This window comes from Dromaius novaehollandiae, chromosome 17 (assembly GCF_036370855.1).
Source record: "Dromaius novaehollandiae isolate bDroNov1 chromosome 17, bDroNov1.hap1, whole genome shotgun sequence".
NCBI classification, from domain to species: domain Eukaryota; kingdom Metazoa; phylum Chordata; class Aves; order Casuariiformes; family Dromaiidae; genus Dromaius; species Dromaius novaehollandiae.
The window spans coordinates 12984530-13006044 of record NC_088114.1 but is presented as its reverse complement, the minus strand read 5'-3'; the positions used below and the strand labels follow the sequence as shown (position 1 = coordinate 13006044).

The window sequence follows — 21515 nt, the reverse complement described above, 5'->3', positions numbered from 1 at the left end:
GCTCCGGTGAGCCGGGTGGTCTTTTGCAGCGCCGGGGCCGGAGCCAGAGCTCTCCGGGGCCGAAGCCGCCTCCTCGCCGTGAGTCCCCGCTGCGCCGCAGCGCTCGGGCCGCGACCGAACCCGGGTTGGGGGGGCGAGGGCTGCCGCCGGTCCCCCCTCCAGCCCCGGCTCGCGGCGGGCCCTGCTCAGCTTGGGGCGCCGCCGGCGTTGCTAGGCAGCGCCCGTGCCCTCTGACCGCGCGGCCCCGCCCCTCGCTCCCATAGCTACCGTGGGCGGCGGCGGCCATCTTGGCGGCGGCGGCGGCGGGGCGATGAGCGGCTCGAAGGCGCGGGCGGCGGCGGCGGGGCCGGAGAAGAAGGCGCCGCCGGGGCCCGGGGGGGTGCTCAGCCGGCTGCGGGGGCGGCGCGGCTCGGCGGACGCGGCGCCCCCGCGGGCCGGAGCGCCTTGGACCGAGTCCGAGCTGCTGGCGCTGGAGACCGTCCGGCCCGAGCACGTCCTGGGGCTGTGCCGGGTCACGGAGAGTGAGTGCGGGCCGGGGCCGGGGCCGGGGCCGGGGCCGGGGCCGGGGCCGGGACCCGCGGCTCCGCTCGGCGGCGGCGCTGCGCCCTTCTGCCTCGGGCTTTGCGGGACCTCGGGGAAAGCTGTGCTGCCCGGGCTGGGCCCCGCTGCCGCTCCGCTCCGCTCCGCTCCGCTCCGCTCGAGCCGTGCTTCCCGCTCTGCCCCGGGCGCCTGGCGCGCCTTCGCCTCTCCCGGCGGCCTCGCTTTTGTCCCGCTCCCCGAAACTTCTGCAGAACGGCCTGTCGGATGGGTTCTGTGGGGCTGGGACTAGCAGAGCCTGACTCGGAAATTGCTTTGAAAGCTGCTCCGAGATCTTTTGAAACGTTGCTTTGTGTTTTTCTTCTAGATTATTTATGCAAACCAGAAGACAACATTTACAACATTGACTTCACCAGGTTCAAGATCCGGGACCTTGAAACTGGAACGGTGCTTTTTGAAATTGCAAAGCCGTCTGCTTCAGGCAAGTCACACTAGCGTTGCAGAGAGGCTGGAGAGGCGCTGAGAGTGGGAAGCTGCGATGAAGGAGCCATGCAGACCGAGCGGAAAGGTCTTGCAGTATGTCCTGGTGACTGAACCCCTCTCCTTTCAGTGTGGGGCTGAGTTTACCTTTGCTGGGAGGCTTCCTAGTTATGTCATAAAAATGTGAAGTGACTACAGTGAGAAGGGGGAATGCTATCAACTGCAAATCTCCCCTTGCTGGCTGGCTGCGGTGGAGTTTCTTCCATGTGCTTTGGCCTCCTGTGAGGCTAAGAGGGTGGTTTCAGCTCCAGAGCTACCAAAGCTGGGTCAGCTTTCTCTTAGTGCCACAATGAGTCCCAGACCAATTCTTAGACACCTTCATGTTCATTGCCCAAGGGATAGCCAGCTTGTTCTGATATGCTTGTTAGCTGTCTGTGTAAGCTGTTAGCAGAATAACTCTGAGTTGGCACATTTTCTAGAGCAAGATGACGAGGATGAAGATGACAGCAGTGAGCTAGATGCCAGTGCAGGCCGCTTTGTTCGTTACCAGTTCACCCCAGCGTTTCTCCGTCTTCGGACTGTTGGTGCAACGTGAGTATGAGTTCACAGAAAGGGGAAAAACAGATTTTTACCAAGTGTCACTTGATAGTTTCTAACTGAATTGAGTCAGGGACTAGAGAGACTCTATCTTACAATACAAATATGAAACTCTTTCTGGAATGATTTGCTGGGTTCTAATGTAGCCTCAGGTCCGAGGCTTTGTCCTTCCCAGTAGGAAGTGAGGTAGGTGGTCTTAGGTGTGTTTTCCCACTTTTTGTCTATAGAGTGGAATTTACAGTGGGAGAAAAGCCAGTGTCAAACTTCCGAATGATCGAGAGACATTACTTCCGAGATCGCTTACTGAAGAACTTTGACTTCGATTTTGGGTTCTGTATCCCCAGTAGCAGGAACACATGTGAACACATCTATGAATTCCCTCAGCTCTCAGAAGACCTTAGTAAGTATCTGCTTTACTGCACTGAGTTGTGTTTTGTGCGCCTGTGCTCATTTTCTCCCTTTCCACCTCTGTCTGTCTCTCTCCTTGTGGAGGAACAGTTGTGACTAGGAAGGAGGGACAGCAACAGATAGATACAGGTTTCTGATTTCAGCTGTGTGCGATTCTGACTAAGTCACAGCTTTGTGCTGCAAATTCTTCATCTTTGAAAACAACCTGTGTTGTTAAGTCACAGGCTGCAAGAAGGGCTGATCAGCCACAGGACGTGCCTGACAGTGTCGTCCAGAAGATAACGAAACCCTGAAAAAGTGTCCTCTCAGTAGCCACGTGTCTTTCTTCAGCACTTGCTTGTCAGAGCTGGAAGCTCCTGCTCTGGAGCAGGACTGGCTCTTCTCTGAAGGATGTGTTTTCTGAGCCTAGCACGAGCTCTGCAATTATGCATGACTCCGGGTGTGCTTGACTTCATGGGGTGGGTAGAGCAGGAGGATGTGGTCCCCGCTGTGGCTGCCGGGGTGGGGGAGGACGTGCGGACGTGGAGGGAGTGTCGTCGCTGCTCTCGCTTGCTGATTGCCACTTGTCTGAATGCTGACACGCAAGAGCTGCTGTGCTCCAGTGGTGGCTCTCACAGCTTCTAGGTTGTCGTGTGCGAGATTACTGTCTCCATTTGTTTGCTTTTGTCAGCATTTGTCCTGTGAATAGGGAGAATAGGAAGGGCAGGACAGAGCTTTTGAAGTGCGCTCAGCAGAGCAGTTTGATTCTCTCGCTTGGAACAGGGCAGAGCATCAGCCTTGTAAATCCAGCAGAGTGGCAGACTCCTTTTTCCTCTGACATTGTGCTGTCCAACGGAGTGTGGCAGGCTTTTGTATTTGAATGTAATTGAGCTTTCTCGTTCACAGTCCGCCTGATGGTTGAAAATCCCTACGAGACCCGCTCGGACAGCTTTTACTTTGTGGACAACAAGTTGATCATGCACAACAAGGCCGACTATGCTTACAATGGAGGACAGTAACTGTTACATGTCCACTGGATGCTGTGCTACTGCTAACCATTCCGGATATCCAGGAGGGGACCGGAGTCGCTGTCTCATGCAGCAAGGCTTCTTGCCAAACCTTTTCTCCTTGCATGAGACTGAAAACATGAAGAAAAGAAGGCAGCTCATGAAAGTTAAGGAAATCTCCCTACAACACTTCTCTATCCAACATTCCTATGTAGCTTGCCTCTGTCTTTCTCCATTCCTGGTTACCTTCTGGTACCTTGGTCAGGTTATGGATCGGAGGCTCTGTTAGGAAACTTTTGCTGTTATGTTTTTTTTTTTTTTATAGTTAGATTGCACTTTTAGTGCTTCTGATATTTCACCAGTTGGGTGACTGACTACCCTCTTACAAGAGGTCAGATTGTTTCAGTAAGCTATTTCTTAGCAGGAAAATTTGCCCCCTTCAATTAGCCAGCGAGGCCTGAAGAGCAGATCTCTTCTCCAGTTGGATAGATCATCTCTTCACTGCATAGTGGTTTAGTCTGTAGCATGGCTGGGTTTGCTTTGTAGGGTGCATCTTTATATTCCCTGGTGGAAAGTTAAAATAAGAGACTAATTCAGCTTCTAAGCAGCGCAGGAATCTTCCTTCTGCTTCCAAGGGCCTGAACTGCTCCTGGAAACTACTTAATCTGTATTTTGCCAGAGATTTCACTAGAAATGCAAGATAAGAAAAAGGGGAGTTTATCCAGGTTGGTCATTGAGTCAATCTGATAGCATTTCTATTTGCGCTCATGTGAGCAAATTGTTGAATTATGGAGCTTGAGGTCAACTTTAGAGCTGAAGTTAATCTCACTTCACTCACTGTTTCTCCTTCTTCCTGTTGCGTAGGATTTTTGGCTCTTGTTACAGAATGTATTGTCTTTGGGCTGACAGCACATTGTCAGTCTAGCTGGGGTGGAGGGGTGGGGTGTCAATCTAGTGCACTTGGAGGAAAAAGGGAGAATGTGGAAACTCACCTGAAGAACGTGTGGGAAGCTGAGCTTCCTAGGTTTCAATCTCTGTATATCTTTAAACCTTTTAGACCTGAATGATCTGTCAGAGGTGCTGGAAGGAGAGATGGTGGTGTTACCAGCTCATTTGCTTTGTTTTATGTCAGCTATAATGTATTAGCTAAAAGCTGCCCAGGTCAAATTGCTCAGCTGGTGTTATGGAGTGGGATTCTTATGACCAAAAAATGAGAATTGTTTAAGTTCCCGTCACTGCTTTGCCTGCTTACCTGTGTATTTATGGTTTAGGACGTTCTTCTTCTGAGTTAGTTACCCGCTAGACCAAAGGGTGTATTTCACAACTGCGTTTGGTATCTGGCAGTAGAGAGGAAATAGTGTCATGCGCTGGGAAGGGGAGATCTGTGTCTTCCCAGCAGCCATGCTGGGGCCCAGCTTCTGCCCATGCAGATCTGAGTGGGGAAAGCCCTCCTCTGCGTATTCTGCTGACTCTGGAGACTGTCATTTTCCTGTCCCCTCCCTGGGCGGGTCAGTCATGGCTGTCGTTGCCGAGAGCTTGTGTCTAGACTAGAGACATTTGCTAGTATTAATTCCACTTATTCCCTGAGACAGTTGAAACCTAACTCCTTGGCGGATACAGTTGGTTACCTGTTGTATTAAGTAAGGTTCAAAGTAGATTATGTTTTAGCAGGACTGAATGGGACGGACGTCACAGCCTGGAGCCTGTTAGTGCATGCACAGCAGTAGGAAGCCTCTGCCTTCCCCTGGCAGACGAGTAATGTTAGCTTTGGCATAAAGGATCAGTTGGCAGCAGAGTAAGCAGTGAGAGTTTGTGGGGTGGCAGCCATGAAAGAATCTCCAGCTCTTGGGAAGGATGTTTAATTATGATTAACCACAACAAATGACCTGTTTTGGGAGGAGCATTAATCATGAGCAACCACAGCAAACGTCTTGGGAATGCGGAGGGGCAAGGTCTGCGTGGCTGAAAGATGAAGAACAATTCTGCTGCCGTGGATCCCCTCCAGCATCCCCGAAGGCACTTAAGCAATCTTGTGTGGTGATTTCAGAATTAGTAAAGCTGCTGTAAGGTGGAGCTCAAGAGGCCTCCTGCTGTGATTGTCTTCAGAAGGCCTTTTGCCATGCCATTGCGATGGGGAAACTTCTTTTTTGCTGTAAGAGCGGGTAGTTACTCATGGCAAAGCAGAACTGCCCAGAAGGGTGTTTTCCATCCTGAACTGCTTCGAGATACTCAGGATAAAAGTGTCTGAAGAGGCTGATAGTTATTCCCTGGCAGATTTTAGGATGTTGAGCTGAAATTGTGTGTAGTATAAACCCAGGTGCCTTGAAATGTTACTTTTGTCTCATTTTCTGTATGAAGCAACCTCCTCTGGTTGGTCATTTTTCTTATGAATGTGATGATTCCCATCTGTTTCTTATGTCACCGAGTACAGATGCTTAAAAGGAAGATGCGCTGTTGCCAGAGTGAGCAGCAGAAATTACTCTGCTGGTGAATACCAACTCGCGTAAGCTGTTTGTGCTAGTCGGTGTGCAGCTCTGCCCAGTCGGAGCGCTTGGTAGGTGTGCGGGTGCCATCTAGCCGCTGCTTTGCAGAATGCGACTGACCCGCATGAGAATGCTCTTCCAACTATAAATGAGGTATTTGATGCTATAGGCAAGTGGATTCCTGTCTTACATAGCCAGTACCTCTGTCAGTAGTGATGAGAAGAAATGATTGAATCAGTTGCTTTCCCATCAGTGAATGTCTTAATTGTTCAGCAATAAGAAAGGGGAAATTGGAGGAAAAACATAACAAGACTTGCAGGCAGGCAGCATTAGCATGCCTACGATAGCTTCTAACTGAAGTTGTTTGCCAAATTAGAGAGTCTTTGCCCAGAAAAGCATGCTGCAGAAAAAAATCCCTACAAGAGGGCGACCTGGCACTGGAAAAGAGTTGATTGTAACCCAAAAAGTCAGGGACTTCTGGACTCTTGTCTGCACTTTGTCCACTTCCTTAGGGTCCCTCTTCTCTTAGATGCCTTCTGTGAGGTCTCTTCCCTTTGTGGCCGAGATGAGGCCTTTGGTAAACGTGGTTTAACAGAGCATTTTCTTCCTTCTGGTTTCTGTGTTCTGATGTTTTGGATGGAAGCTACTCAAGCCAGTGGGCTAGGAAGAAGTTCCGAGGGGATCTCCTCCTTGGCAAGTGGATGGTCTGTTCCTAGCCGTGCGCTGAAAGGAGGCACTTTGTGTCGGTCAAAGTTTGAGCAAGAGAAGGGGTATCTATAGACAGCCTCTCTCAGATCACGTGTGCTGAGCTGGAAGGAGGAAAGAGATAGGATTATGCTGCATTCTGCTATAACAAAACAAAAAAAGGGGACCAAAACCACAGACTCATGCTAAATCTTTCCAGTATTGGTTCTTTCAGGACCAGGACCTCTTTTGCTGCGCTGTTGAGGTGAGTGCCTTGGCTCTTTGTGGGCAAGCTTCCCGGACAGTTGTTTCATGAGAGACTGCTGGATCCATACTGCACCTCGCGAAGGAAGGTCATCTCTCCCTATTCGGACAGGGTACTGCTGTCCTTGCCCTCCGTTTTTGGTAGGAAGCGTCTTCCTTTGTGTGCTTTCTGTAGGACTTTCAATGCATCTGCAGAGAAGCAGCGACAGCCTCCCCTCTGGAGCTTGAGGGTGTTTCTTCTGCTTATCCGAGGGTTCAGGAAGAATAAAACAAACGTTTAAAAGGCAGAAATGGATGAGGAAGGTGGTGACGGCGAAGTAGTGAGGCCACGTGCGGTAACTCCACTTCTCAGCTCTGTATGTCATCGCATCGGCTTCGGCTCTTTCCCCGTGCCTGCCTTCCGCTCTGCCGTCCCGCACCACGGAGCGACTGCCCGAGGGCGCGCGGACCGGCGCCCGCTGTCGTCCTTGGACTCGGCAACGCTGCCGGCCCCCCGCGGCTTTACGCCGAGGACGAGGCCGACGGGCGGTGAGCTGCTGCAGTCGGGCGCCCCTTCCTCCTCCTCTGCGCCGAGGATAACGAGCACCAGCAACCACCACGAGCACCTGCACGGACCCGCGCTGGGCCCAGGCACGTCCTCTGCCTGTACCTGTACCTGTACCTCTGCCTGTACCTGTACCTGTACCTGTACCTCTGCCTGTACCTGTACCTGTACCTCACCGTGGGGCCTTGCCGCCGCCCCTCCCCGCTCCCGCACGGCGCTGCCGTGGGGCTGGAGCCCGGGTGCCGGAGAGCGGGGCGGGGGGTGTCCCGGGCCGGGGCCGTGCGTGCCCGGTCCCGGCCCTCCGTCACGAGCAATAGCACCGAATAAACCTCCCCCGTTCCGCACCGGCGGCCGCCTCCTCTCTGGGAGCCCGGGGGGGCGGGGCGAGGGAGCCCGGGGGGCGGGGCGAGGGAGCCCGGGGGGCGGGGCCTGTGGGCGCAGGGGGCGGGGCGGGGCCAGGGAGGCGGGGGCGGGGCCAGGGAGGCGGGGGCGGGGCATTTGTGGGCCTTCGCCCCGCCCCCTCGGCCCGCGCGTGCGCGCTGTTCCCTCGCTGCCCTGAGGCGAGAGATGGCGGCGGCGGCGCTGCTGGCGCGCGGCGGCGCGGTGCCCCGGGGTGAGGGCGCCCGGTCCCGCTCCGCGGCCGCTGGGGGCCGGCGGGGCGCGGCGCGGCGGGGGGGAGGGCGGGGGGGAGGGGAAGGGGCCGCGGCCTGCGCGGGCGCGCCGCGGTGCCCTTCAGGGCCTGCGGGAAGGGGAGCGGGGCCTAACGGCTTCTCGGTGCGCAGCGCTGGCGCTGGGCGGCCCGCGGCGGCTGCACGCGGTGTTCCAGGCGGCGGAGCTGCCCGAGACGCACCGCATGCTGCGCCAGACCTGCCGCGACTTCGCCGAGAGGGAGCTGGCGCCGGCGGCCGCGCAGCTGGACAAGGAGCACCGCTTCCCGGCCGCGCAGGTGACACCCCCCCCCCCCCCCCCCCCCCCCCCCCCCCCCGGCCCGGCGCCTGCCGCGGTTGCCTCTGCCCCGCGCAGCCTGGCATGAAACCGATAAAGCACGTTAGCAGGCTGCGTATGGCGGTGAAGCAGTGCAGCCGTCCTCTGCCGTGCTGAACAGGCTAATTCACCTTATTGGTTGCTATGAAATACTAAGCCCCAGAAAAATACATGCCATTACATTAGCCGAAAGGCTCCAAGTAGAGCAGTCAGAGGTGTGGGAGCTTTGTCATATCCCACCTTCTCCAAGGAGTGAGGAAGGATAGACGGAATTCATGCTCTTTCTAAAGAAGAAGAAAATTCCCTCCCATTTCGCTGCTCTTACCTTGTAATTTTGCATTTGATTTTGAGGATTTTTGCTTGAAAGTACAGAGGAAAATTCAAAATAAAAATGGTGGGTTTTGTTTTTAAAGATAAAGCAATGTACATTGATCTAGTTACTATCTTTTGTTCATCCTCTAGATTTGATATAAAGGGGGTTTTGGGGGCCCATACAGGAAGCAAAATACTTGTCTAAAAACTTCCCTCTGGTCCTATTAAAGCAAGCAGAAGCTGGTAAAAAGCTTATTTCTGCAACACCAAATGTTTGGGCTAAATTTGACTCAACACATGTTAAATATGAAGACAGAGAAAAGCTTGTTTTTTTTCTCTTGTACGTTACGAAATTAATTGTTAGATACTAACAAGTGATATAGAGGCAGCCTGTGCTCTGAAGAGCTTAAGGCTAAGAAGCCAGGTGTCCGGCTGAGGAATACGGGTAGAATAATGCAGAATGTGACCGGTAATTAAATTCTATGACTAGCAAGACCTGGCTTTAATGGGAATTAAAAACCAGCTTCTTGTGAACCGTTCTATGGATCATTCATTCTGTAAAATTCTTTTCCTGTGCAGTCCTAGGCTGAAGCACAGCAGACTTGAAGGTAAAGTAGTAAATGGTTTTTATCAGCTAATTTTCCATTGAGAGCTTCCAGCCGACAGAGTAATGCGAGGGATAAACTTTGGTGGGAGGTTGAGAAAATTCAGGTGACGTTATAACTCCCTGTTTCAGATTCGGAAGGCTCCCTTCCTTCCAGACAGTGGAGAGAGCTCTTTAAATAAGCAGGAGCCTCGTCCTAATCGGCACTGACCTTGCGCAGCTCTTGTTAAAGTCACTGGGACCTGCGGGTGCTCACCAGTTTGTGCAGTCAGATTCCCATGTGAGCACTAGTCGTGCGCATCTCTCGCTGTGTGTGTAGCCTTAATGCAGCCTGTCTTTATTGTGCCTCTGCCTGTGTGCGTGTGTGTGTATTTGTGGGGATACCAGCTACTTCTCCGTTTGCCCGCGTGCAGGTGAAGAAGATGGGTGGCCTCGGGCTGCTGGCCATGGACGTGCCGGAGCAGTACAACGGAGCAGGCCTCGACTGCCTGGCCTATTCCATTGCCGTGGAGGAGATCAGCAGGGGCTGCGCGTCCACGGGCGTCATTATGAGCGTCAATAACGTAAGTGTCCCCCGAGAGTGCGTGTGAGGGACGGGAGTGGATCTGAATCCCGAGAGTGCGTGTGAGGGACGGGAGTGGATCTGAATCCCGAGAGTGCATGTGAGGGACGGGAGTGCAACCGAGCCTGGCAGCTGGGAGTTTGTTGTACCACTGGAGAGGGGTGAATTGGAGAAAGGGGGTCTGTTGTTGCTGAGCTTGTGGTGTGTTCTGGGGTGCTGGAGAGCGTTAGGCGCTGGGGAGTTACTGGCTTGCTTGTAGCCGCCGGATGCGCTAACACGACTCTCAATTCTTGAAGTCTCTGTACTTAGGGCCAATACTCAAGTTTGGTTCTGAAGAGCAGAAGCAGAAGTGGATCGCTCCCTTCACCAGCGGGGATAAAATCGGGTGCTTTGCCCTTAGCGAACCAGGTGATGTGGCTGTTATCATTCCTGTGGCAAAGTAAGCAGGGCACCGTCTTTCCTTAACCAAATTTAGAATGGACTTTAGGTCTGTCAAACGGTAGCAGTCTGCAGAAAGGTGACTTATAGCTATTCCATTTAAACAAAGTTTCAATGCCCAAGACATTAACTGCCACCTCTTATGTTCTGTGGTGAAAACTTTCATCCTCTCCGTGTGAGCAGAGCTCTGGAGATGGAGATGTCTTAGAGACGCCAGCCTTTCCCCCGCGTGTTTGGCTGCTCTCTGGGAGGGGCCGTGCTGGCGCCGCTGCCGTGACGGGGGTGGGTTTGGCGCGCTGGGCTGTTCCCAGTCGCCTGAGTTGTGTTTGCCTGGTGCCTCGCTCAGGAAACGGCAGCGACGCGGGAGCTGCTTCCACTGTGGCCCGCCTGGATGGTGACGAGTGGGTTCTGAACGGCACCAAAGCCTGGATCACCAACGCCTGGGACGCGTCGGCCACCGTGGTGTTTGCCACTACTGATAAATCCCTGAAACACAAGGTGCGGTCGGTGGGTCATTTGTGAGGAAGGGCCGAGAGTAAGGGAGTTGCGAAGGGAGAAGCCCTTTGAAAAGGCTCTGAGCACTGCATAGCACACTGAGCGCTGTGCAGGCATTGAAGAGAGGGGGACTAAAGTGCAGCAGCTTTGTTCTGTCACTCAGCTCCCCCCTCCCTTTTCCTGGTTACATGAACCTGTGGCTCCTGTGAAAAATGTGTGAAGGAAGCCTGCTGACACCCATGTAAGTGGGAAGTTGGCACCACTCCTGAGAGTGTGGGTCTTGTTGCAGGGCATTAGTGCATTCCTGGTTCCTATGCCAACCGCTGGCCTTTCCCTGGGGAAGAAGGAGGACAAGCTGGGGATCCGAGCGTCTTCCACTGCCAACCTGATATTCGAGGACTGTCGGATACCCAAGGGCAACCTGCTGGGGCAGCCGGGCATGGGCTTCAAAATCGCCATGGTGAGAGATGGCTGCGGGGGGCGACTGGGCTTGTGTACAATGGCAGCTGCCAAACTCACTGCCTTAAGGCCTTCTCAGGGCTCACACAACCACTTTCAGGCTTATGATTACTAGGACGAGCCCCGCTAACGTAAGCTGTTCTGGGTAACGCTAGGCAGCTGACCTTTGTCAAGCGGGAGAAATCACTGATAGAGCTTGATAAATCATTGATTTACCTTAAACCATTGGCAGCTCATAGAGTTTGTGTGGCAGTTCTCAGGTGAAGGAATGTCCATGCAGCTGAGGCAGTAAGTTAGCTGGGGGGTGGTTCTTCACGGTATTTCCTTTTTAAAATTTTTCTCCTCTTCCTACTGTCACCCCTCCCCCCCCCCGTTTTGGACTCTCAGAAAAAAGAAAATGCTGCATTTTTCCCTAAATACTTTGGCAGAGGAGCTGTCCTGAATGCACATCCAAAGGTGGATGAAATCTGAGTTATGGCACACATGTGATTTCTGAGGAGCAGTCAGGCAGCTGCAGAGCAGCAGGTTCCCTGCCGTGAAGTGCTCCCAACTGGAAAGGTTCATTGCTTTCCCCATAAGGCAAGCCACTGTCTGTTGGCCTGGCTTTTTGAAAAAGGCTGAGCTCCCTGGAGAACAGAACCCATCATATTATGCCCAAAAATAAGGGAACCCTCCAGTCACCAGCCACTTTTTAAGACTCAAGCCAAGACTGATAAAGCCTTTTCTCTGTCTGCCGTGAGTTCTTCCCATGCCCATGGTGAGGCAGGTAAGCAGTTAAAAGCCTAATTGGCAAGTGTTGGAGGTAAGTCAGATTATTGATGCCAGTTCACTAGTCATTTTGAAAATGCTTGTTTAAGTGTGTATATCAAAGAAAGGGGTAAAGAGGAACACCGAGCAGCTTTCCATCTTTCATGTAAAGTCAAATGAATTGCACAGTGAGCCAGAGGAGCTCACTGAAGGGTTCTTTTCAGCTCTTTCCAGAGCAGATGCTCCTGGGTTTGCTGAGTTTCCTGTATTTTTGCCTTTTTTTCCCCCTAGCTATGCAGCAATGTCTCTCCTTTTCATCTTGTACCCTTGGCTTCTCTTGCAGTGCCGAGTATGTTTTACAGCCCTCTAGTCCTGCGTAACGGGGATCTCCTGAAGCAAGGACATATCTGTGACCAGAGGCTACAGCAGTTGCCATCTCTCCCAGCAAGAACAGAAGGGGGGTGGGGTGTGTGTGGGGAGTGTACTGCTATTTTGATCAGGTATGACTTAAACGTATATTCTGTGTCTTTCTCAGCAAGCCCTGGATGCGGGAAGGATTGGTATCGCCTCACAGGCGCTAGGAATAGCCCAGGCAGCGCTGGATTGCGCTGTGGATTATGCTGAAAAGCGAATGGCCTTTGGGTCACCTATCACAAAGCTACAGGCGGTTCAGGTAGGGGCTCGATTTACCTCCAAATGTTGCTAGTGCTGGTGGGAAGTTCAGGCGGGCACTTTGGTTTGGCTTCAGGGATGTAATACACTTTGCACTGACTGTCATAAGCAAAGTAATAATAGCTTATGCTTTCAAACACAGTTAAAAAGTGATACTTGAGTTCGTATAGCACCTTTTCTAGCAAAATTGGCCTCAGATTTGGGAGCCTCCTGGTGTATGTTCCCATGCAGGCAGATGCAGTCACTTGAAACAACAGCGATGTTTGTTTGTCTCTGCAGTTTAAGCTCGCAGATATGGCTGTGGCGTTGGAGGGTGCGCGCTTGCTGACCTGGAGAGCGGCTATGCTGAAAGACAACGGGAAGCCCTTCACAAAGGTCTGTCCAGCCTCGCGTTTGGGGCGCAGCGACAGCTCTGCGCGTGGGCTCCGTGCAGGAAAACCACGCTGTGTACAGCGTTACTGAGCTTAGCTCTTGCCAGCCGGGGCTGGCTGGCTTTAGCCCTCTGGCGGATTTTTGAACGGTGCTGTCTGTCTGCCCTGCCAGCCTGCAGGGCCCTGTATTCATCTGAGGGGAGAGGGGTGGCCTCTGAGAGCAGAGCCGCTGGCCAGGCCTGTCTTGTGCTGCAGCTGAGGCCGCCAAGTGTTCAAGCTTCTCTTGCAAATGAGGTACTTGGTTTTGTGCTACCTGCATCCTCAGTGATGTTTTCCTTCTCCAAAGGAAGCGGCCATGGCCAAGCTGGCTGCATCAGAAGCTGCAACAGCCATTTCTCATCAGGTAACTACACAATTCGGCTCTCAGATATGCATCATGCTGAAAAGCAGTTTGGCTTCTTCCCCTTGTCACATAACAAGCCAGGTGGTGGGGTGTTGCTCTTACTAGAATACAAAAGATAGATAATTTTATATATAGCTGTATCTACCTGGACATCATGGGATGTCATGGCCGTCCCTCTGGAGTTGCGGGGGTGGGGGGTGGGGGCGGGGGAGGAATAAGCTACTGTGCTGCAGCCATGTTGCCTTTTACAGCCTGCTTGTTCATGGCGGTGGCCGAGCAAAGTGGCATTTCAGGGTTTCAGCTATGTGCAGTGACATGGGAGGGAGCGTGGGTGCCCCAGACAGGCCTAGCAGTAGGATGGGCACAAGGAACAGGCCCTGCTGGTGTCTGCATGTGTTTTCTCCTGCCCTTAAAGCAGGCTGGGTGAAGGTGGCTAATAAACAAACACTGCTGCATTTGTTCCTTCCTGGTCTGGGCTACCAGTGCTGCTGTTAGCCAGGGCACATCCCCTTTATTCCTCTGCTTGCAAATGGGCTAGGCAGCCTGGTGGGCTCCCTCCAGTTAGTCTTGCAGTGGGATTAGCACCTTTTAAGCTGGATGTGGTTTGCAGAAAGTAAATTCTTTGAACCCCCTTCTTTTCTGATTTTTCAGGCCATTCAGATCTTGGGCGGGATGGGCTACGTGACGGAGATGCCAGCAGAACGGCACTACCGCGACGCTCGTATCACTGAGATCTATGAAGGGACCAGCGAGATTCAAAGACTGGTGATAGCAGGTCAACTGCTGAAGGCCTATCGTAGCTGAAGGCTCCAGCCAGAGCAGGACGCTGCCCCAAAGTGCCTCGTAACCACGCACACCAGCGATCCCGTCTTGGCCCTCGTGAAAGAGGGTAACAATGGACGCTTTCCTCACCCCTGAGTACTGACCCTCTTGTTAAAATGTGCTCGTTCTTCTTTGGACAAAGTATGGTGCTTGGACGTCCCTAGCTAGGTCTGTGAAGGGGAGGGAGGCGGCACCCCCGGTGGTAGGAGGGGTGCGGGCCTTTTCCTAAGGGGGAGAGCTGGTTTGGGGCTGGTAGAGGCACGGTGACTTTGCTGTCCCATGAAGTCAGCCGCTCTCCTCGTACATGACCCGGAGGTTTCTTGTTTTGCACAGATTTGTCCCTAACTGGGATGCCATAACCCGTGCCGGTACTGAGATGCAGCTCATGTGCGCTGTCCCCAGCTGTGTGTTACACTACCTCTTCTGCTCAGAGTTTCATGAATTTCAGTTATGGGATGCTGCTGTCCACAAGCTCTTTATTGGCTATGGGCTGCGCCGAGACCATCTTTGCTCACGACACACGGTGAGGCAGTGCACGGTGCCCTCGGTTTCAGCAGGAGCTAGGACGTGGGGCACTGCCTCCACCCCAAAGGCGCTCCTGCAGGCTGCAGTTGCTATGTCAGTGTAAAAACAAAGATCATTAAAAAAAATAGCCTATTTCAGCCACCACAGACCAGCAACTTGGATTCAGCTGTAAAAGCATAGGCCAGAGAAAAGCTACAATGGCAGAGACAGAGGTAAAAAATAAAGGGCAGGAAAAAACCCACCTATGGAGGCCAGGAAGTTGTCCTCAAAGCAGCTGCTGTGCAAACCAACAGCTATCTAACAGGAACGACAGTAACAGCCTTGAATCTCTGCTTGTTTTGGGCAACAACTAGGAAATGAGCAGATGACACAGAAAGCCTTACCAGGAAGCTCTAACAGTAGCACATGTCCTCAATCAGTTATTTTTGACAAGAAGTAAACTTTGGGAAGATAAACAGCAAAAACGAAGGCGCTGAACTCCAAAAAAGAAGGAGCAGATTGAAACTGCAGCCCACCCTCCTGTCCAAGCAATGACCACGCTAGAGGTGTGAACAGTTATTTTCCTGTCGTGTCATTTATTTACATTTGCGTGGAGAGAAAACAGCAAGATTAGCTATCTTACGTAAATGACAGCAGATAAATAAAACCTGCATTTAAAGGACCAGAAGGCCTCATTTTCTTTTTTAATTTAAAGGACCTTTCATTTAGACTATTGTCTTCCGGTCCCCCAGCGACAGGAGCGTAGACGCAGCAGGTCTCACAGTGCTTTGGTGGTCAGCTTCTAGCACGGATTTCCCAGTAACGTAACTAATCCCTTTGCAGGTCGCTAGAGGGCAACTGCATGTTGGGGCAAAGTCCTGAAGGCTTGACTTTCTCCTTGCTGCTCTCACAAACCTAAGGAGCAATAGGAACAGCCAGACAGTGAATTCAAAATGCATGTGTCTATTGGAAAAACCAATGGTTGTGTATTTGTTGTAAATGGCTGAAGGCTTCTAGATGTGACCTACACTTGTCTAGCTTGATTTCAGCATCTATTACTACTACCATGATTTTTTGAAAGCTTGTTTGTACAGCTATGTAGGAGGAAGTGGGGTTTTTTTTTTTTTTTTTGGTTGTTTTAAAAAAAGAGAAGCAAAAAAAAAGGCGGCTGTTTCGTCTCCTTGCAGCCACTCGGCTGGAACAGACCTAGTCACTACAGGAAAGTGCAGGCTTCCGTGACTGCAGCGTTACTGTTAAGCGCACGTCCTCACGGACCTTGTGTGCCGAGGTCCAGCCGAATCCCCAGTGACCAGAGGAAGTGGGCTGAAGCTCAGGCCACACCTGGAGCGCTGGTTCCCCTCGCTGCACGTAGGCGTTGCTCCTGGCTCGGCTTTACCGTTCCCTCATTGCTTTGGACCCGCTCCTCTTCCGTGTCCCCCCTCCTTCACTGATGACCAGTAAGGAATTGCAGCACCGCGTCTCCAGAGCAGAGTGATGTTGCATGTGAAAGCTCGCAGCAGCTGACCTAAGAGGGAAAACAGCAACGAGCACCGCAGCTCAAGCAGAACACACCGGATTAACCTGCTGCCTGGACGTGCTAAAGCCTGCATGAACCTTTTGCACAGGACGTGGGGGCAGCATCAAGTAATTGCCTGGTCCTGTGGGAGGCTGCAGGCTCCGTTTGGGGACGCCAGCGTAACACACCTCGTGCCTTGCTAACAAGCGTCCTGCTCGCTCTGACCTCAGCTGCTACAGCCGCTGTGGCGAGCGTTTTTACTGACGAGGCGAACAGTTGCATACTTGACACTAACTTTGCTGAGTGCTGCATCGCTGTCAAATTACATAGCAAAGTAAATTGCACATTATCAAGTTACAGCAAGGGCGGAGTTGGGGGGGCAGACTAGGTACAGCATGACTAACCCTAATTACATTCAGGTGTGTGAGCCTAGGCCCATCTTAAAGATGCTCTAATAGATGTCCCTTTTGTCATTGCCTGGAAAAAAAAAAAAAAACAAAAAAACAAAAAAACCCCAGATGTTTCAAGAGTGCAAGGTCTTTCAAACAGCAGGTTTTTTTTCAAATACCTTCCTTGCTGCCACAGGTCCAAAGGGGGATCAGCGACCCAATGCTTAGCCCTGTTCTCAGCAACGCCACAGCCTGGTTACACGCAAAACCTCCCCCCCCCGCCCCGCCCCCAACTGCTCTAGAGCAAAGCGCTGGTGTTGCTCAGAGCAAGAGACTAAGATCTTATTCCTGCCTGCTGCTGTCTTAGACATTTTAGCATTCATGTGTGCGTGTGTCTGCCCCTCAGGGCTGTTAGAGAAGCGAACTGCTAAACAAGCAAAACACAAACATGTTTTGCAGCATTAACGAGCGAGCGCTCGGGGCGAGCCGCCTCCAACCAGAGCATGAACCTCCCTACGCAGAGGTAGGGCCAGGCTTGTCTTTGAGGAAAGGCGCTAGTTAAAGGTGAGGATTTGTCTGCTTATGAATAGAGCCAACGTCGCCGGGGGGGGGGTCACATCCTACACACATCTCCAAGCAGCAGGGCGGGAGAAAGGCACAGCCACGCGCCCCAGGGATGGCGGGGCTCCCCCACCCCGCTGGAAGCGAGCGCAGACGTGGGCACGAGGCAGCCCGCTGGCAGCGAAGCGGGGAAGCCTTGAAGCGCTCGGAGGGAGGTGAAAAACTCACCTCATTTAAGGCTGGTTTCCGGGGCACGAGGACGGGGCAAACGGTGGCAGCAGCTCTGCCTGACGCGTCCTGCTCCAGGAGGGCCTGGAGGTGCCCCTGGACTCCTTTCCTAGCAACAGTTACTTGGGGGGGGGGGGGGGGGGGGGAACCAACCACACACTTGGATTCCAGCTTTTTCTATGTATTATACATAAAGCACAACATCGCTTCACCTGAGTTCCCAGCACCTCGGCTCTCCCCGGCCGGGACCCACGCATCCACGTTTTGTTGGGGCTCCAGGCAGCCACGGATAGCATCAACTCCGAACAACGCGCTGAAGTGATGAAGCAAAATACCTGCGAGAACAGCAACAAATGGAATAAAGATTAGAAAAACGTGCACAGTGTGTTACACCTTCAAAGAAAATGCAACTTACTATTGTTTAGCTAAAAATTAATTTCAAACTACACTCATTCAATATTTGTATAAAAAGAGTATTTAGGAGCCTACAGTACCCGGCCTGTAACTGCTCCAACCAGTAAAAGCAGACTTTTAATTAAAAAGATTTACTTCATTAAATGTGACGGTCACCTGAGGATGAGCAATTACAGGCACATGCTAGAGGAACCACTTCAAACTAAGTAAACGATATGAACTGGAAAATAATCATTAAAAAAAACTCCACCACCACCAACCACCTCCCCCCGCTGCACACATACACGCATCCGAAATCTTAGTGCTGATCCCCCCCCAGCGTTTTGGGACCGCTTCCGAACGGTTCTGCACGTTTTACCTGCGCCGGGGAGCTGCAGGGTCCAGCCCAAAGCCCCCTCGGCCTCTTGGGGCCGCGGCAGCCCGCCGGGACGAGGGGTTAACGGGACCTGCGCGGGCACCGGCCCGGCTCCTGCCGCCAAACGCGGTTTTCTACGGCGCCAGCCGTGCCGGTCCTGCGGCGGGGGACAGCGCGGGCGCTCCCTCACCTGCCGCAGCATCGCGGTCCAGGGAGCTACGGGGCAGCCACAGCACGGCCTGAAACAACCCCCTTTTCCTTCCCGTCAGCTGACAGTTACCAGCATCCACATCAAACTAACACGAGCTACACGCTTTCAGGAGAGGCCCCCAAAACCACTTGGGCAAAATATTTTAATAGTGGCACGGAAATGAAGGTCTGGTTACCTCAGAAGTAGCCTTTCAGCCAGTAAAATAACATAACTGGAACTGCTCATTTAAAAAAATAATCCACGTTTTAACAGACTCTCAGGTACAACAAAGCAGCCAACACACAAACGCCGACCAGTCACAACAGTAACGGACAATTCTCTTTTTCTTTTTTCCTTTTTTTTTTTTTTTTTTTTAAGGGGCAGGGGCATGGAAAAAATACAGCACACTAATGAAACAAAATGCAAAAAATACAAAAAAATAGAAAATAGAAAAAATGTATTTACAAGTGATACATTACTATGATCAGAAGCACAAAGACACTTGCTGCTATAATACATGCACTGGGTCAAGAAGGAACTACTAAAAACCTGCAAGGGAGCTGTTTGGGGGAAAAAAAAGAAAAAAAAAAAGAACCAAAAAAGGACATCCCCCATCCCTCCCCCCTCAATAAACAGGGTTGGATTTAAACCTTTTTCATCCCTATTTTGCTACATTGATCAAAATCAAATATCCTCTAAAGTCCATGAGTACAATCAGTACAAATACTACACTGGTTTTGAAACTGCAGGTTCAGTTTTAGGACAGGGGGAAAAAAAAAACAGCAGCTCATTGTAGATTCATATACAAGAAAGCCATAGTAAACTGCTCTACATGCTAAAAATTACAGCAAGCCCCTGTCTGCTACATAGCATGATCTTAGCAGGTTTTCCTTTTTATTTATTCATATATATATCTATATGTGTGTATATATATATATGTATAAAAATCGTGCCCTTTTTCACTGCAACATGACATTTGGGTGGAAATGTAACTTGTTACAACAAATTTTTATATGTATACTGCAAGAAGTCACTCAATGTCTGTGGATTTAATAAGTAACCTCACACCACAGGAAATATTTAATAAATCAAAAAAAAAAATTGTGACAGACGAGATTCTGTCTCAGTTCTTTTCCAAACCGAAGTCCACCAGGAAACTGGTCCCAGTGTACATGAGGGGTTCGCTGAGGAAGCTTCAGTTTGCTTAACTGTTTTTTCTTTTAGTGTTCACAAGTTTTTGAACGACTTCAAGCCGTTTTCAGTTTCAAGTCTGTCTCCTCCTCTCTCACGAAGGTAATAGTCTGGTACTAATCCGTTCGAGTGAGGAAAAGAGGAAAGTGGCTGCAGTTGCACAAAGGGTCCCCAATTCCACATCTACGGGAGAAAAGGAATCAAACGGAGCTCCAGGATCTTAGCTTTTTTTTTTTTTCTTCTCCTTTTTCTCCTTTAAACACAAAGTCCATTCCTACAAGTCCCACAGTTGGTACCTTCCCAAGTACCAGCCAGTCCAGCTTTAGGAGACGACAAAGCCACAAGTTAAAGTGAAAAGGACCAAGGCAGAAGTTCAGGTCACTTTCTATCTGTTCCATCATACTTCCAGGAAACGGGAGCTGCTGGACTTGGAGTGGAAAGGCTCAGACCACATGCGGCGTAGATCACCCTAGACAGCAAAAGAGCAGAAAGAATGTTCACTCGGAAACTTCCAAGTCCATTTAAAAATCACTTTAAAAAATACATATATGAACAAGCATGTTTTAAAGCAAATCTATTCTTCAACTCTTTTGCAAGTTGTATTGGAGACCGTAAAATAAATCCTTTCCAAGCTAGGTCAAAACATGTTATTTTGGGGGCAAATCTACTTAAAATGGATTTATGATCTGAAGGAAGTATCTGCTCGTGTGAACAATTCTGCCCTTTCTTACTCCACTCTGCAGAGTGCTAGATGTGTGTTTCAACAGTAGTCTTGAACCCGAGAAAGTTAGAATTTAAAATAATTTCCGTTCACAGTATGTCACTGCAAAGAGGTAAACAAGGATCTGCCTCTCCTCTAGCTATTCTACCTTTGTGCATGCATCCTTTCATGACCAGCTGGGCAAGCACAAATTTGCTTAATTAAAACAACATTTAAAACTTCAGAATTTGGTTAATTTGTAATTACTAGTCAGGAACTCCTCTCTCAGTTACCGAGTCCTCCAAAGGGAAGATTCACCCCTGGAGCAGCAGTAGCTCAGTGCTCGGGCACTGCTGCCACGCAGGGGTAAGCGCGCACAGTTTCCTCCTGAAAACCGCTGCCAAGAGCAACGTCACAGAACTCACTTCCAGCTGACCCCCAGCAAAGTTTCCTGCTAGGAATAGATAATCCTGTCTTACCTTTAAATAGGCCATAGTGAGGAGCGGCAATAAAGTAAATGGTACCAAATAGAGGAGGGCAGGCTGGGCTGCCCGATGAATACGAGAAGCTACTGTTGCCGTTAATAGACCTATAAAAGAAAGAAAGAAAAAAAAAAAAGACCATAAATATCTTTAAGTAGCATCTGAATGTTCTCATTCTTTTATCCAAAAGTGGTTCCCTTCCCCACCGTTTTAAGAGATGGGCTATGGAAAAGTTACTCGTCTGTGCTTCACTTCCCTGAATAAATATGAAACAAAAAAAGTGAAAAAGTGTTCTATTTTAATATTAGGCTGTCCTGAGGCAGTTGCTCCAGATCTGAGTCTCAAAGATTAAGCTAATAACTTAAACAAATGGCAACAACAGGGGTAGAGGACGAAGCTGAATGCACCACCCTGACTGCTTTACATTCCACTCCCGTGCTGACGTCTCCCGAGGTTGCCAGTCGGAGGTCCGCAGCCTGGAACGTAAGCGGCTGAGAGGAGCCATTGTAAACATCAGCTCTTCCTGGACACTTGCCCAAAGGGGATATAGGGGCAAAGACCGTGGCGGGGGGAAGACTGGTACAAAATGGTTTTTCCTCTTCATCCTCAGAAGAGCTGGAGTCGTTCAGGATATGCACACACATATCCTGACCTTAGGGAAAAATCTACGTTATGTAAGTGAGGAGAAGGATGCCTACATCATCAAATCATAAAGAGCACGACAGTTGTGCCTATTTACAATTTTCTGTATGTACTAAAAATGTCATGCGATTGTAAGCTTCAACGTTAGAATACAAATATGCAGGAATTACTTAGATGTTTTCTTCATCCATCTATAAACTCCCACATTTTTTCCTATAACCCAGGTCTGAACTACAACACCTGTTGTGTTAGTAAAGGAAACTGGAAAAATTGCTAGCAAAAACATAATGATTCTCTCTTCCATCTTCTAAATAAAAAAAATTTCTTAAGAAGAAATCCATAGAAAGGGTTTGCTCACTAGACCATGCCAATGAAAAGCAAAAGCAAGTGGGGAATTAAAAAGGGAATATAACCAAGCATTCTCTCAAAGCCTCTTAACTATTGGTTTCATCATCTTTTAAGGCTACTACAATACCCCCACTTCTGCTCAC

General features: G+C 50.7%; 3 protein-coding genes across 3 annotated transcripts in view; 2 read left to right on the top strand and 1 right to left on the bottom strand.

The window, feature by feature from the left end:
- The first annotated feature begins 245 nt into the window (after nucleotides 1-245).
- Nucleotides 246-7327, top strand: UNC119B (unc-119 lipid binding chaperone B). The gene is made up of 5 exons (XM_026119194.2): nucleotides 246-521; nucleotides 905-1018; nucleotides 1497-1608; nucleotides 1842-2014; nucleotides 2908-7327. Exons 1-5 carry the CDS (start codon nucleotides 311-313, stop codon nucleotides 3018-3020), a joined length of 723 nt encoding a protein of 240 aa, XP_025974979.2. The 5' UTR covers nucleotides 246-310; the 3' UTR covers nucleotides 3021-7327.
- Nucleotides 7328-7491: 164 nt separating this feature from the next.
- On the top strand, nucleotides 7492-15038 carry ACADS (acyl-CoA dehydrogenase short chain). Its single transcript, XM_064522261.1, has 10 exons — nucleotides 7492-7596; nucleotides 7766-7929; nucleotides 9297-9446; nucleotides 9742-9853; nucleotides 10230-10381; nucleotides 10668-10838; nucleotides 12120-12257; nucleotides 12536-12631; nucleotides 12974-13030; nucleotides 13682-15038. Exons 1-10 carry the CDS (start codon nucleotides 7551-7553, stop codon nucleotides 13832-13834), a joined length of 1239 nt encoding a protein of 412 aa, XP_064378331.1. The 5' UTR covers nucleotides 7492-7550; the 3' UTR covers nucleotides 13835-15038.
- Nucleotides 15039-18254: 3216 nt separating this feature from the next.
- Nucleotides 18255-21515, bottom strand: part of SPPL3 (signal peptide peptidase like 3) — a 61573-nt gene continuing 58312 nt past the window's right edge. The window contains exons 10-11 of the mRNA XM_064522263.1: nucleotides 20380-20489; nucleotides 18255-19669 (exon numbers count right to left, since the gene is read on the bottom strand). Coding sequence (XP_064378333.1) covers nucleotides 19598-19669; nucleotides 20380-20489 — 182 coding nt within the window. The 3' untranslated portion in view covers nucleotides 18255-19597. The remainder of the gene's footprint in view (nucleotides 19670-20379; nucleotides 20490-21515) is intronic.

Excerpts from the sequence above, each read along its gene's own strand:
- UNC119B (XM_026119194.2), top strand. The coding sequence starts at position 311 with ATGAGCGGCTCGAAGGCGCGGGCGGCGGCGGCGGGGCCGGAGAAGAAG. Across the intron at positions 1,019-1,496 it reads TGCAAAGCCGTCTGCTTCAG|AGCAAGATGACGAGGATGAA; the intron begins GCAAGTCACACT and ends CACATTTTCTAG. Across the intron at positions 2,015-2,907 it reads TCAGCTCTCAGAAGACCTTA|TCCGCCTGATGGTTGAAAAT; the intron begins GTAAGTATCTGC and ends TCTCGTTCACAG.
- ACADS (XM_064522261.1), top strand. The coding sequence starts at position 7,551 with ATGGCGGCGGCGGCGCTGCTGGCGCGCGGCGGCGCGGTGCCCCGGG. Across the intron at positions 7,597-7,765 it reads CGGCGGCGCGGTGCCCCGGG|CGCTGGCGCTGGGCGGCCCG; the intron begins GTGAGGGCGCCC and ends CTCGGTGCGCAG. Across the intron at positions 9,447-9,741 it reads TCATTATGAGCGTCAATAAC|TCTCTGTACTTAGGGCCAAT; the intron begins GTAAGTGTCCCC and ends CAATTCTTGAAG.